At 46.9% G+C, this 15,757-nt stretch overlaps 1 protein-coding gene across 1 annotated transcript in view; it reads right to left on the reverse strand.

The window, feature by feature from the left end:
* Window positions 1-2,956: 2,956 nt before the first annotated feature.
* The window catches only part of CNBD1 (cyclic nucleotide binding domain containing 1), a 218,481-nt gene continuing 205,680 nt past the window's right edge, over window positions 2,957-15,757 (reverse strand). Inside the window, exons 12-13 of the mRNA XM_059672816.1 lie at window positions 7,484-7,543; window positions 2,957-3,073 (exon numbers count right to left, since the gene is read on the reverse strand). Of these exons, the coding sequence (XP_059528799.1) occupies window positions 2,957-3,073; window positions 7,484-7,543 (177 nt within the window). The remainder of the gene's footprint in view (window positions 3,074-7,483; window positions 7,544-15,757) is intronic.

A 15,757-nucleotide genomic window follows, 5' to 3' on the forward strand; every position in this document is an offset into this window, starting at 1 on the left:
CCCTCAGAGACTGCTAGTACCTAACACATGGGAGGGTAACTTGGTAGAAATAGTAGATTTCCTCTTACTTCTCTGCTTCTACCTGACCCAAGCCCGTTCATTCTTTCTCTTGTGCATCTCTGGGTCTGTATCCACGTGTCCAGCTGCACACACACTGTGCAGGGCAAGCCCGCAGCACCTCTCCCTTGGACTGTCAGCATTGCTCTCTTATTCTGCCCGGGCCTCCCATTCCCCATTGGTGTCCTCTCCCCAAAGTACAAATTCATGGCATCGTTTCCCTACCTGAGGTCATCCCAGTGCCCATCTGCCTTGGTTGGCACATGTTTCATCAGGATGTAGATTCCACTCAGGATCAGCTACACATGTGCACACGGGTGAGTCCAGTGACATGAAAATGAGGGCCTCTTATTAATAAACTAGAAGCCCGGTGCACAAATTCATGCACCAGTGGGGTCCCTTGGCCTGGCCTGTAGGATTGGGCTGAAACCAGCTCTCCGATATCCCCCAAGGGGTCCCAGATTGTGGGAGGGCACAGGCCAGGCCAAGGGACCCCACCAGTGCACTATTGGGGCCAGGGAGGATGTGGGAGGTTGACCAGCCAGGGAGGAACTGTGGGAGGGCTCCAGGGTATGTCCAGCCCATCTTGCTCAGTCCTGATCAACCAGACCCTAGCAGCAAGCTATCCTATCAGTCGGAGTGTCTGCCCCTGGTGGTCAGTGCACATCATAGCAAGTGGTTGAGCAGCCTTAGCATATCATTAACATATTATGCTTTGATTGGTTGAACAGACAACTGGACACTTCGCATATTAGGCTTTTATTATCTAGGATTGTTCAGGGTTTCAGCCTGGGGACAATGGCATTAATGGGATCTCCCACCACAGCACTTGGCTGAGAGGCTCCTGCTCTGCCTGCAGGCGGCAGAGCTGGAGGAGCCGCAGATCCAACCCCTGGCCTGCCCTCCAGGCACCTGCCTGGCCAGTCCACCCACTGCAGGAGCCTTCCCCTGTGATGCTCAGGAAGATGCCTCCTTTCTCTTAAGGACTCAGCTCCAATCTCTTCACAAAATGTCCTCTGAAAAGTGTAATAGTTTGATCTGGATGACACCATCATCCTTAGAGTTACTATTTTAGAGCCCATATTTTTATCAAAGCCTTGATGAGCCCCAAGAGGAGGGTCCATATTTTAATTATATTTTAACCTCTCTAGCGTGGTTTAGTGCCTGGCATGGATTACACACTCCATGAATGGTTTCTGAACGATTCATCCTATCTAATGATAGACAAAGAGGGTAACTGACCGTACCTTCGCTACACTTCCCATTGGCTAATCAGCAATATATGCAAATTAACCGCCAACAAAGATGGAGGTTAATTTGCATATGTAGGTGCAAAGCGGCGGAGCAAAGACTGAAGGCAGCTCTGGCCAGAGCAGTGAAGGCTTTGAAGGCGGATATTGCCGGAATGAAAGCCTGGGTCTCTGGTGCCGAAGGAAAACCGGTGCAGACAGCCAGGGGAAGGGAAGGCCTATTGCATGAATCTTTTCGTGCAAAGGCCTCTAGTATATTATAATAATTCTAAAGAGTTTGCCACTGGAGCTACTAGTACTGTCTGCACGACTCTGAAGGCTCTAAGAGTCCTCACCTGCTGCCACTGTGGTCAGTACGAGTTTGCTTGGGTTGCAAACATGAAGCCTTGTTGTGTCTGCAGACACCTGGAGTCATCACAGTGATGCTTTAAAGTGCAGTGTGGACGTTGCTCCCAAAACCCACTCCGCATGGCCATCAGTTCCCGCCTCTACCTAGGGAAAGAGAAGCAAACAGATTTTGCAGCTTCTACTGATATTTTGAACAGACAGTTTTATCACTATCATCATTTCCACTTAAATTAGAAATTTCAGATACTGTACAGATCAATTATTACTCCAAAGCATAAATTATCATAAACAGTAAGCTTGACTATCACATGATTAGGCAGTGAGAGGGTATCCTGTGATTGCCTGTGGGCGGCTCCTCGGGGCGGCCACCAGAGGAAATGTGTCAAAATGGCAATGCTATTGACGGAAGAGCTATGCAGCTACACCTTTGTGAATAAGCTATTTTAGAGTCCCGTGCAGGACTGACTTCATGAAATATTTTTCTAAATATTTTGGGTAGGAATTCTATTTGCAGATACAATGGTTTGAATGTCTGAGCCACCCCCCATGTGCTGGTGTCGGGGGTGGGTCTCTGTGACATGCTTAGGTCCTGAGGGTGGCGTCCCCAGGAATGGGATCAGCGCTCTTCTTCACAGAGTTGCCTGGTCCCTTCCAGCAGGGAGGCCACAGGAGGAGGCGCAGCAGCTGTGCAGGAGGAGCCCCTCACAGAACAGGACCATCCTGGAGGCTTGTTCCTGGCCGCCCCGGCCTCCAGCCTGCAAGAGAGACATTTCTGCTGTAGATAAGCCACTGCGTGCAGCGTTGTGACTGCAGCCCAAACTGACTAGGATCTGAAATACACTACGAAACGCACAGGAAGCAAGCTGTGCTTTGCGAACGAGTTTAGATGGTGAAAACCGGCATTGTTTTACAGGTTCTAAAAAGCAACAATAAGCTTCCTATTCTGGTTTCAACTTTATACGTAATCTAATGAGCCCAAGAGTAGTATTTAACTTAAATATACTTCAGTTAGAAGCTTATTGGGATTCAGATGTCAGAAAACTTAGTTTAAAATGTTTGGTCCATGAAATTTGTTATGGAAGATATTTCTATCTCTTTTTATGATACAAGACCCTAAAAAGAAAAAATGAATTGAAAGATTCAGTTGTCCAGTGTGAATATATGAGGAGGAAGGTCTTTATAGGAGTGAGGCAGGGGGAAGCGTGTCTGCAGGCCTGAATGGAGACCATCATAGTGAATTCAAATAACAAACTAAACAGAAATCAATCCATGCGGAAAGCCAGCTTTCTGAGCCGGCGTCTTTAATAAGTGACCAGGGTGTCCTTGAGGTTCCTTGGGATGCTTGTCCAGTGATGGTCCCACTTGCCGAAGCCTGGAACGATCCCATTGTAACGCAGACTGTCTCTCACCATCTTATCCTGGAAAGAGAGGGCGATTAAAGATCATTAACCCTGTCACCCCTAAACCTTAAAACTTATAATTCCATAAATGGCAGGAATTCCATAGAAAAACAAAAAAAGGAATATGTCTTAAAACTTGTAAAGATAGAATTTTTCACCTAAGCAAAATATATAGAAGATATGATTTATACACATTTCTATTTTTTTAAATAAATCTTTATTGTTCAGATTATTACAGTTGTTCCCCCTTTTTCCCCCCATAGCTCCCCTCCACCCAGTTCCCCTCCCACCCTCTGCCCTTACCCCCCACTGTCCTCATCCATAGGTGTACACTTTTTGTTGCCGGGTCCTACACATGGAAAACGTAGCTATTTCCATCTATGACGTGCCCCTGTGTTTGGCCTCACAGGGACTGTCTCAGCCTCACAGGGGCCATCTCAGCCTCGCAGGGGCCATCTCAGCCTCGCAGGGGCCATCTCAGTCTCACAGGGGCCGTCGCAGCCTCACAGGAGGCGCCGCATCCCACGTTGGGGGCGAAGGTGCGAGTCAGAAGCTCCTCTCGCTCTCTCCTGCTGCTCCCTTGCGTATCGCCGATGCTGGAAGTTTCTGAGAGCCGTTGGCAGGTGCTGGACATCATACTTTAATTGGTCGACACGAAGTTCGGCATTCTGTCTTTTGCTGGACAAAATCTCCAGGCTTTCTTGCTGGCTGAATATCTGGTATGCTTGCTTGGATTTCGTTTTCTACTAAGTGCACAGACAGCTTGTCTGCCGTCTCCTGGTGTCCCCTGTGAGACTGGATCTGGTGGACCTGTTTGTGTGTTTGCTGGTACAGCGGTTCCATGTTGCCGGCCCAGCCGGGTCCGGTTCTGGCTTCCTCCAAACCTGATTCAGCTTCTTCAGTGTGTCCCTTATGGGTGTGAGGAGTTGAAGTCTGCAGCTTGTTGGGTACACATTTTTATTTTTTAAAAAACTTCAAAAATTCATATCTATGAATTATTTCTCAATGGAGCTAAGTTTTTTGACATTTCAGAAGCAAGGATGTGAGGAGAAATTGTAACTGAATTTATAAAGCATGTTTTTCCAGTTCTATATTCAATTCAACACTATTTGGTCTATGTGTTTAAAGCTACGCTGTTTGCAAGAACCTTAAAGTGCACTTTAGATGAGAGGGAGACATGTGAACAACGCATTTCATGGCAGTTCGGACGGACCTGAGCCCTGACTGTCCGCCTGTCCTGGGCGGGCCATCCGCACAGCTGTACGACACTCTCCGGGTGGGAAACTGGGATGTGAGGATCTCCGAGGAACGAGGGAGACACAGGGCCGCCCACATGGGATCTGTGGGGAAGCATGACGCTCAGGAAGGAACCCTGGGGAGGGTGAGCCACACACAGAAGCTCTGACCCCAGAGGGTCTGACCAGGGGCAGGAGTGGCAGGGACATCACTGTCGCAGGGAACAAATCAGCCAGCACAGTCACCAAACGTGGCCTCCAGGAACGTGACCCAGGGGAGCCAGAAAGCGTGCATGTGGAATCCAGGACCCGTTTGGTTATTCTGAGCAATGCTGCGAAGTGATCGTTGCCCCCAAATTTCTACGCTTTACTCCCTCTTCCATCCTAGTGCTGAGTGTGAGCCCCTCTCCAGGCCTGTGCGGGGCTGCCCATCCTCACTGTGCACCCTGAGCGCCCGGAAAGCCAGGCCTCCCAGGCCGGGGTGAGGTCAGGTGAGCAGGTGCGCGGGCTCCCGGTCAGGAAGCACTCGTGTGTATGCCTACTGTGTGCCTCTCGGCTGAGGGCTCGCACAGAGGCATTGCAGCGGGAGTTTGACCTTGCAATTGGCTGCGATGGAAATGTTCTCACCATGAAAACTGGCAAATGCTACGAGCGAAGGCTGTTTGTGTGGGGAGGGACAGCAGCTCATTAAACACTGACTAACACGATTGGGCAAGGCTCTGTAATGTCCATACATTTCCCAATGGGTTCTCATTCCAGTTTTTATGAATCATTTTTTGAAAGAGCTGTTCCGAGTACCTGGCGCGCTCAGGCTGCTGCTGGAGAGCAGGAGCAGGAAGTTCACGGTTTCTTCCGTTGCTCCTGTGTGGTGTCTACAGACAGGAAATGTGGGTGCCAGCCCCACGGGACTTTTCAACATGCCCAGGCGCCCATCTTCCGACGCAGCCACACAGGACGAGGGACTCGCGGTGCAGGTCCGTGGCGACTCTGGTGCCCGAACAGGCGTCCTGCTGGACCAGTCAGATGCCAGGCGACAGGGCTTCCCAACAACAGCCTCTGCGGCAGGTGCTTGCACAGGTGGCAGACAGTCCAGATGTTAGACCTGGACACGAGCGAGGAGCTGCAGGTCCAGCTCATGAGGCTCCCACAATAACGCGGACAAATCTGAGTCTCTTACAACCAGCCAGGAGCTCACGAATCACTTTCTGAGTCAGTGTCTGATCGCAGGAAATAATTAAAGAAACAAGAGCTTGAGTGAAGGCCCTCGAGGCCCCACAGTTTCCAGGGATTCCCCCATAAAATCGGGGTGACCTCAACAAAGTCATGGCACCTCCCTGCTGGGCCATGTCAGCGAGAAAACAGCTCCTGGCGGTATGTACACCTTCCTGCCTTCTCTCTTCGTCATCGCTGAGTCCCCATGAGAGACAGGCCCGTGCCTGTCAGTCTCTGTCCCATGTGGGAATGACAGTCTAGTCATGAAACATGCAATAGCCGTGATTCAGGCAAAAGTGTTTCAGACAAGAGAGAACCGTAAGACGTTCCGTAGGGCAGGTGATCTTGGCAGGAGCAAAACTCTTATGAAGTCACATGCAAAATTTTAAAACCAGATTTGATTTCCTTTAAGGGAAATTAGAAAGTATGAAAATATTATTTACTTTTAAATGTTTGTACGGCATTAAGGAGATGGCCACATTTTATTTTAGAAAGAGCTAGAATTTAAAAGGAAAATGCTATGTATTTCAACAACAAGTGTAGTCTTAGTTGTTTAGTAAGTTTTAATATTTGGAGCAAAGCAGAGCCCTGCGGGAGCTGAACCATGGCCACTGGGCAATGAATGGGGGCTGCCCAGGAGAGCAGACGCCTTCTGCAAGGACGTCTCAAGGCCCTGGGAGGGGTGGACGCCTTCTGCAAGGCCTTGGGAGGGGTGGACGCCTTCTGCAAGGACATCTCAGGGCCCTGGGAAGAGTGGACACTTTCTGCAAGGCATTGGGAGGGGTGGACGCCCTCTGCAAGGTGCCTGCAGGCCCTGGGAGGGGTGTTTGACGTGGGAATCCACCCCCCCTCTGTTTTGCTGCTCTTTCCTGAACAGAGAGGTAAGCATTCGGGGTTCTCCCGTGTCCCCACCTGCTCCCTGGCCCGGGACAAGCACAGTCCATGGCCCCTGCGAGGGCAGCCCTGGAGGCTCAGCCCAGCCTGCCAGGAGCTCCTCGGAAAACCAATACCCTCATCTGGTGTGTGAGAGGCATTGGAGCTGGCTTGTTTTAAAGTAAGTGTCCTGCTTCAAATCTCTGCCTGCCACTCGCACTTTCCACTGGAGCTGCGGCGTCTCAGACCACATCCTGCCACGATATTAATAACCAGGACGGCAAACGGAGGGGCCCTAACGGCTGTCTGGTCATCACGCTGGGGTTTTCCTCCGGATCCTGGGACTGTATCTCAGCGTAGCCACCCTCTCCCGCTGCCCCTTTTTGTTTCTAAACACACTCACAGGCACAGGAGGAGAGGGCCACAGGGTCCCGCCCTCGGCATCCTGGAGGAGGCCCTGAACTAGCCATGGAGGAGGCGGCAGGAAGGGAACAGTGAGGAGCTCCCTGGAGGCGGTCAGCCTCCCTCCTCCCCCCGCTGAGAGCCCGCAGTGGGTGCCGTCTCCATCCTCACGTCCTCTGCTCACAGGTCACAGGAGAGGGACAGGGCAGTCCGCGCCCACCACACCCCACGGCCCTGGCAGAGCTCCCTCCACTGCACAGAGCTCCCTGGACCGGAAACTGGGCAAAGGCAGGTTCTGCTCACTCCGTGTGACCTGGACAAGGCGCTCCATCTGGCCAGTCCTCGCCTTCCGCCTCCACAAAATAAGGAAAGCAGCCACCACAGGTAATGGGCAAAGGACGCAAACGCATAAGTGGCTGAGCACAGGCGCCTGCTTCATGCACATGCTTCCCTCTCACTTTAGAGGGAAAACGTGGAGTCACCACAAACTGATTCCGTGAGTCTCCTACGAGCCAGGGCTCAGCTGTGAGGAACTAAAGAATCTATATTTCAGTAGGAATGTTTTCTTTAACATCATTTACTGTAATTGCTTTGTTTTCCTAGATAGCCATGCCCTGAAAGGACTATCACCAGTTTAATTAACTCGTCCACCAGGGTAAGTGTGGTTCAGCTCCTGCACATTTTGTTGTCATATATAGTAACATACCTTGAAACTTTTCCATTCCTTTCGTAGTTCTTTTTGCAAATACTTATATCTGACATCCTCCTGCAAGAAAATGTAAGAGTAGGTGATGAAATGAACCAGCATGTATCCAGCTAGGTCGAATACTGTACGGGGACCTAAATCACTGCCCTAACGGCCAGCACACCTGGAGGGTGACCCCAGGGCTGCGGGAGAGTCGCCCAGAGCTACTTGCTGGCAGTGAGGGGCGGGTTCCCTTGTGCAGCAGCACAGCACACAGGCAGGCGGCTCAGGTGTCCCAGGCAAGCAGGGTCTTGAAACACAGTCCTAGGGGGGGACTGTGCTTTCTTCTTTTGTGCATTAAGAAGAATCATCAGAATCCCAGCAACAACACAGAGCGGGTAACTATTAAGGAACCAGCTCTGGATAGCTGACCTCTCCAAATCAGTTTTAAATGCGATAGAGAAGCCGTATAGCTTCAGAGGCCAACCCCAGAACACTGCCACCCAGAGGCTGAGCCACACACTGACTCTTTGCTAAACACAAAATAAGGCAGTCTGGGAAACAAATACGACCTGCTTTAAAATAAGGACTGTGGTTTACAACACAGAGGAACAGTGTATCGCAGGGAAACTCAACACTCTCCTGAATACCTGGCAGGACTAAAGGCGAGCCAGACTGAAGAATAGAAGAACCGAAGGACCTTCACTAGTGCAATTTTTTTTTCTTTTTTCACCTTTTAACTAAGAAACCAATTTTTTTTTCTTTTTTTTCTTCTTTTTCCATCACCTGATTTTATCCTTTTAATTACTACCTTCTTATTTTTAACCAGTATTATTACTGCTACCATTTTACCATTTTTTTAAAGTGCCATTTTATTTTTTTCTTTATTTTATTTTGGGATTAGTGTCCTCCATTCTATTTTCATCATTATATTATTAGTTGTTTCTAGTTTGCATCCATCTCCAGGGAGCTGTTGCTGGAATTTGTGGGGATTAGTGGTGGTTCTATAGGAGTATTCTCCTCATATAAAAAGTCTCTTCCCCTCTTCCACTTCATTCCCTCTTTTCGCTCTTTTTTTTGTCTTTTCTTTTCTCGCTTTTATTTTCCCCCCTCCTTTTTCCCAATTTCATTTTTGCACTCCTTTTTTTGGTCCCTACTTTTCTTTTCTTTTTTCTCTTTTATCTTTTTCTCTTCTTTCTTTCTTATCCCCTAATTCTCTTAATTCGGGTGGTCACCTTTATTTGGGGTTATTAATATCGTGAATATATTTGTGTATAGTGCCTGGTACGTGGTGCCTTGTTGTGTTGTATTTTGTGCCTTTAAATCAAGGCAGCAGATCCAAGCAACAGCAGCCTCCTGCGCACCACACCCTCTGCTGAGGAACAGCAGCTGTACGTGAAGCCTCCCCCCACCAGCCAGAAGAGCCACCACAGCTGTGAACAGCACCCACCAGAGGAGCTGCTGCCAACTGAGGAGCAGCTGCTACCGCAACCGCCCAAAGAGCAACCGCAGCCCAAGGAGCCACTGACACCCACAGAGCAGCCACTGAACGACTCAATATCTAGATATGTCGGTGAGATCAAACATGGGTAGACAAAGAAACCCCCAAAGGAAAGAGAAGGAGGACTCTCCAGAAAAGCAGCTAAGTAATACAGAGGCATGCAACATGACAGAAAAAGAATTCAGAATAAGGGTCCTAGAGTGCATAAACCGGATGGAGGAAAAAATCAACAACTTCTACAAGAAGCAAGAAGAAACAGATGAAAAAGTCAACTACCTATGCAAGAAGCAAGAAGAAACAGATGAAAAAAATCAATAACATATGGAAGAAGCTAGAAGAAACAGATGAAAAAATCAACAACTTAAGTAAGATCCAAGAAGAAATGAAGAGTGATATAGCTGCAATAAAAAAACAGCATTGAAAGTATCAACAGTAGACTAGGAGAAGCGGAGGACCGAATTAGTGAATTAGAAGACAAGGAAGCAAAACACACCCAAAATGTACTGCAATTGGAGAAAAAAATTAAAAGACAGGAGGAGAGCCTAAGGGAGCTTTGGGACAACATGAAACGAAACAACATACGAATAATAGGGGTGCCAGAACAACAGAAAGATGAACAAGGATTAGAAAACCTATTCAAAGAAATAATATCAGAAAACTTCCCTGAGGTGGGGAAGAAAAAAGTCACACAAGCCCAGAGAGTCCCAAACAAGGTGAACCTGAAAAGACCCACACCAAGACACATCATAATTACCATGGCAAATATTCAGGACAAAGAGAGAATCTTACAGGTTGCAAGAGAGAGACGGAAAGTTACATACAAGGGATCTCCCATTAGATTATCAAATGATTTCTGAACAGAAACACATCAGGCCAGAAAAGAATGGACGGAAATTTACAAAGTGGTGCAAAGCAAAGGACTGAATCCAAGAATACTCTATCCAGCAAGGCTATCATTCAAAATTGAAGGGGAAATAAGAAGCTTCACAGACAAAAAATGGCTAAGGGAGTTTATCACCACCAAGCCAGCAATGCAAGGAATGCTAAAGGGACTGGTATAAAAAGAAGAAATAAAAAGCTCAGAAAGAAAACAGCCACACACAAAAAGAAATGGCTACAAACAAGTACCTTTCAATAATAACTTTAAACGTAAACGGACTAAATGCTCCAACCAAAAGACATCAAGTGGCTGAATGGATAAAAAAACATGACCCATACATCTGCTGTCTACAAGAAACCCACCTCATTAGAAGGGACTCACACAGACTGAAAGTGAAAGGATGGAAAAATATCTTTCAGGACTGATGGAAGCCGCAGGGTGTATAAGTTACTCAGCCTGCCCTTATCTCGGCCAATGGGAAAGCGGGGGAAACTAGCCCAAGGCCAAAAGTATGCTGGCCACCCCCCCTGTCTTTATGTAACCAGACCCTAGCTGCACCCTGCCCCAACCCCCGACCCCAAGCCCTATAAATTCTTTGTTCTCTTGGAATTCGGGGCTCTCTCTTGCACCCAGTAATGGAGGCAAGGGGGGGGGGGGCCAAGCGAGCTTGTATAGGAGACCCTCTGCTTTTGCATCGGACTGGCTGGTTCCCTGGTGTGGTTTCCTTGGGGATCTTGAAATCTGGGCATAACATTTTGGGGGCTCGCCGGGATCCCCAGCACCATTGAGGAACCCCCTTAATCTGAGACAGGCAGGAGGAGTCGGGGGGAGCCCTGATCCTCCATCTGAAGAGGGGAAATTTTGCTTCCGCGGAGTCGGAAGGTCTGTAGGAACCCCTCAATCTGAGAAAAGGCGGGTCGCTCCTGCTGGTTGGCGCGCAGCCAACGTCTGGCTTTGGGTTTGTTTTGGTTTTTGTCTTTGTTTTTTGCTTCCATGGAGTTGGAAGGCTGTATTTCTTTGGGCCCTTTAGTTGTTTGTGTTTCCATTTTATTTTGTGGACTTGCTGGATTAATAATTTCAAGGAGATTGGGGGAGGCTTTAGAGCTCCCTCAGGAATGGGGAAGTTGTTAGAAGTTGAATGGATTGTTTAAACTCTGAATGAATGTCTGATGAAAGTGTATGAATGTGGAGGGAGGGGGGACTGCTCTCACCCCTCCTTTGTGTGGCGGTCGGGCGGCCGCCTGAGTGAGGGTCTGTGGAAACAGGTCACCCCCTCCCCAAGTATTCTAAAATTAAAATCCTTCTTGTAATTGAAAAGCATTTACAAATTTATAAATGCATCCAGGATTTCTGTGCACATGCAAAGGGAAAAGGCCAGTTTAAAAACGAGTGCGCATAGTTTTGAGCTGGACTTGACTTTTTGCTGTGTACAGAATAAAAACCCGAGACTGTTTTGGTCTTAAAAATGGTGAAGATAAACCTGAGAAAGAAATGCAGACAGGTTTCCCAAGGCGATTTAAAGTAGCTCTTTTGAAATTTCCCGCCCTGAGGCAAGTACCACCAGGAAGTTGAAAGTCAAGTTTACATGTGAATAGCTATGGTTTTGTTTCTTGACTTCCCTAACATGAAAATTGTGACCATTTAAGCAGCTATGCCAGGCTTATTGGCTGGAAACTTAAAACTTTTAAGTGCAAATCATCTAAAAGCATTGAAATTTATAATACTGAAATGTTGCTCTTAAAATGTATTGCTAATCACCTAAGAATTAAGGCTAAGAGTTCTAGCTACCTGGAAAGCATGGCCTTGGTGTGATAGGAGGAAAAAAGAAATGTTAAATGGATGGTAGACCAGTGAGCTGGGACTGGTCACTAATGGTGGATTGTGAGAAGGGCTGGTTGTGGCCTAACTTCTCCTTCCTTGGTACCCCTGAAACGTCAGAGGGTACTTCTGGCCTTGGTTTTCCAATGTGTTTAATCTGTCAATTTTGTTGTTTCGCCGAAATCCTCTTGAGTGACATTGAATGATTCTTTCCTTCCTCTTTAACTTTTGGGGGACTGTGTGAATGGATTAATAGCTTCTAGATGGTATTCACCATCTCTGAGACTTCCAGAGAGAAGTCAAAACTCAGACTGGCTACACAACTGAAACTGATTTGTTGGTATTTTGTGATATAAATGTGGACCGTTTCTATCTGGATGAGACATAGGTCAAAAGTCCTGTCCTAGGATGTGAGAAAGGGAGGCCTCCACATCTGTTCCTGTCTGCTCAAGATCCCAAGACTGTAAAGGTAGACGGCGTCGCGACCTGGATCCATCACACTCACGTCCGGTCAGCGGATCCATCCATGACCCAGAAAGACTTCATCACCAAATGGAGCATCGATCGAGATCAACGCAACCCGCTCAAGCTCAAGCTACGGCGTGCTCGACCTGCCTGATGCCGGTAACATGACACCTAGATAATGCCTGCATCTTCATGGACATGGCTCCAAAGAGACAAGGACCATTTATAGGATCACATGTTTAGTGGTAGATTTGGCTACCTGAAGCGGCATGATGCCAATATTATGTTTATGTTATATTAACATTTGATTCTTTTGCAGGTTTGAATGTATGTTGGCTGTTCTGGAAGGGAGCTGTGTGGGGTGACCCCCAAAAGTAAAGGGTGTCTAGCTGCCAAGAGGACAAGGGCCCAACTGGGCAGGGAAGGGTGCCCATCAGGTTTTGGTCTCTGTTGAGAGACAGCTAACAGTTGACAGCCTGTAATACTGTCTTGCAGGCCTGGGTCACCATGCCCATGTCAGGGGTAGTGAAGCTGGAGGGAGCCTGTTTAGACTAGAAAGTCTGAGGCATGGTTATGCATAGAAAGAAGGTTTTATACCAACAATTACTGTTTTGTTTTAAATCCATGAAAAGGAATTAGCAAGGAAAGTCAGAAAATCTTAGAGTAGATCATATGTTTTTCTCCTTATGTAATTCCTCCGAAATCTGGCAATGCTAAGTAAGTACGTTTCTTTGCATAGATTCAGTAAGACTGGTTCCTAATAGTGGTTTTATTAACGGAAAACTTTGACTGGAGTATCATGTTTTGAAGAGCCCTATCTGAGCTCTAAAGACTTGAAGCCACTAAGAATGCCACAAAGAAAGCCTGGTATCCTGCCTGGGAGCCCTGAAGATGGCTGGCGCTGGAGCGTCAGGCCCATGCCCTACCATCACTGGCGGTTGGTAAGAGTAGAAGGGGAGCAGTAAAGATGCCTCTGCATCCCTGCGGAACCCCCACACACTCTGGGCCGCAACGAGTAGGAGGGCTACTGAGATGGGCCTTAAAGCCTGGAGCGTGGGCTCAGGTGGAGTTGCTACAGGTGAGGGATTCACCTAACTCAGCAGATACTGCAGGCAGGCCTGATGGCATCTGGATGGCTTGGCTTCCTGGCCCTATGGGGCACATTAAGGTTTAACCATGAAATTCCAGCAAAGGTAGTCAGTTACCATTCTTGTTGTGTTTATGCAAACATCAGGACAGTAAATAAATTTATCTTGATTTGGCTTTTTAATAGCCATGGAGGAATTTTAAGAAGAAAAATCCTATTTCAATAGAAGTTGTTAAAGCTAAAATGATTTATTTCCCTTCCACCGGACCATTTGTTAAGCTTAATAGTTCAATTGATAGTTCTGTATGCCCAGTACGGGCCTCTAGCAACGGTGGAATAGAAATGCAGTCCATCTCATGATTGAGCCGGAAGTTCCAAGACAAGGGGGGAATGAAAGGACAGAGCAGGACTGATGGAAGCCGCAGGGTGTATAAGTTACTCAGCCTGCCCTTATCTCGGCCAATGGGAAAGCGGGGGAAACTAGCCCAAGGCCAAAAGTATGCTGGCCACCCCCCCTGTCTTTATGTAACCAGACCCTAGCTGCACCCTGCCCCAACCCCCGACCCCAAGCCCTATAAATTCTTTGTTCTCTTGGAATTCGGGGCTCTCTCTTGCACCCAGTAATGGAGGCAAGGGGGGGACCAAGCGAGCTTGTATAGGAGACCCTCTGCTTTTGCATCGGACTGGCTGGTTCCCTGGTGTGGTTTCCTTGGGGATCTTGAAATCTGGGCATAACATAGACCACCAACTTACACCATACACAAAAATAAACTCAAAATGGATAAAGGACGTAAATGTACGACAGGAAACCATAAAAATTCTAGAAGAATCCAAAGGCAACAAAATCTCAGACATATGCCGAAGCAATTTCTCCACTGATACAGCTCCTTGGGCACTTGAAATTAAAGAGAAAATGAACAAATGGGACTACATCAAAATAAAAAGCTTCTGCACAGCAAAAGAAACCATCAACAAAACAACGAGAAAACCCACTGTGTGGGAAAACATATTTGCCAATGTCATATCTGATAAGGGCTTAATCTCCAAAATTTATAGGGAACTCATACAACTTAACAAAAGGAAGATAAAAAATCCAATCAAAAAAATGTGCAAAGGACCTAAATAGACACCTTTCAAAAGAGGACATTCAGAAAGCCAAGAGACATATGAAAACATGCTCAAAGTCACTAATCATCCGAGAGATGCAAATCAAAACAACAATGAGGTACCATCTCACACCTGTCAGACTGGCTATCATCAACAAATCAACAAACGACAAGTGCTGGAGAGGATGTGGAGAAAAAGGAACACTTGTGCACTGCTGGTGGGAATGCAGACTGGTGCAGCCACTATGGAAGACAGTATGGAGTTTCCTTAAAAAACTGAAAATGGAACTCCCATTTGACCCTGTGATCCCACTTCTAGGAATATATCCCAAGAAACCAGAAACACCAATCAGAAAGGATATATGCACCCCTATGTTCATAGCAGCACAATTCACCATAGCTAAGATCTGGAAACAGCCTAAGTGCCCATCAGTAGATGAATGGATTAGAAAACTGTGGTACATCTACACGATGGAATACTATGCTGCTCTAAAAAGGAAGGAACTCTTACCATTTGCAATGTCATGGATGGAACTGGAGAGCATTATGCTAAGTGAAATAAGCCAGTCAATGAAGGAAAAATACCACATGATCTCACTCATTCATGGATAATAGAGACCATTATAAACTTTTGAACAATAATAGATACAGAGGCAGAGCTGCCTCAAACAGATTGTCAAACTGCAGCGGGAAGGCCGGGGAGGGTTGGGGGACAGGAGGTAGGGGGGTAAGAGATCAACCAAAGGACTTGTATGCATGCATATAAGCATAACCAATGGACATAAGACACTGGGTGATAGGGGAGGCTAGGGGACTGTCTAGGGCGGGGGGGAAAAAATGGACACATATGTAATACCCTTTGTATTACTTTAAGCAATAAAAAAATAATAAAGTACTGGATTAATGATTTAAAAAAGTAACAGAGAAAGTAGAACAAAACAAAACAAAAAAAAAAGAAGAATCATCAGGTATGTAAATAATTTAGTTACACTTATACACACACAGTCTTTACAGGTTTTCATCCATCTTAATAACAGTTCCATTTTGTAAAATAAAGAGAGATTTCTCTGGGACTGTGTCATTTAGCCGTCCATCCACTTGTTTTCTGTGTATGTCATCTGTTTGTTGTTATGTATTTAAATTCAAATTGTGAACATGATGAGTGAATACAGGTCTACCTATCAACACTAATAAAAGAGAAAAATGGTAATTGGCGTACGAGCTACCCTTTTCATTGGCTAATCAGGGCTATATGCAAATTAACTGCCAACTAAGATTGACAGTTAACTGCCAACTAAGATTGGCAGTTAACTGTCAACAAGATGGCGGTTAATTTGCATATGTAGGCACAATGCAGGGAGGCGAAAGGGAAAGCAGGAAGAAGCCCCCTGCCACTGACAGTGATCAGAAACCCAGGGGGGAGCTAAGAGCTGGGGGG

This window comes from Myotis daubentonii, chromosome 17 (assembly GCF_963259705.1).
Source record: "Myotis daubentonii chromosome 17, mMyoDau2.1, whole genome shotgun sequence".
Classification (NCBI taxonomy): Eukaryota; Metazoa; Chordata; class Mammalia; order Chiroptera; family Vespertilionidae; genus Myotis; species Myotis daubentonii.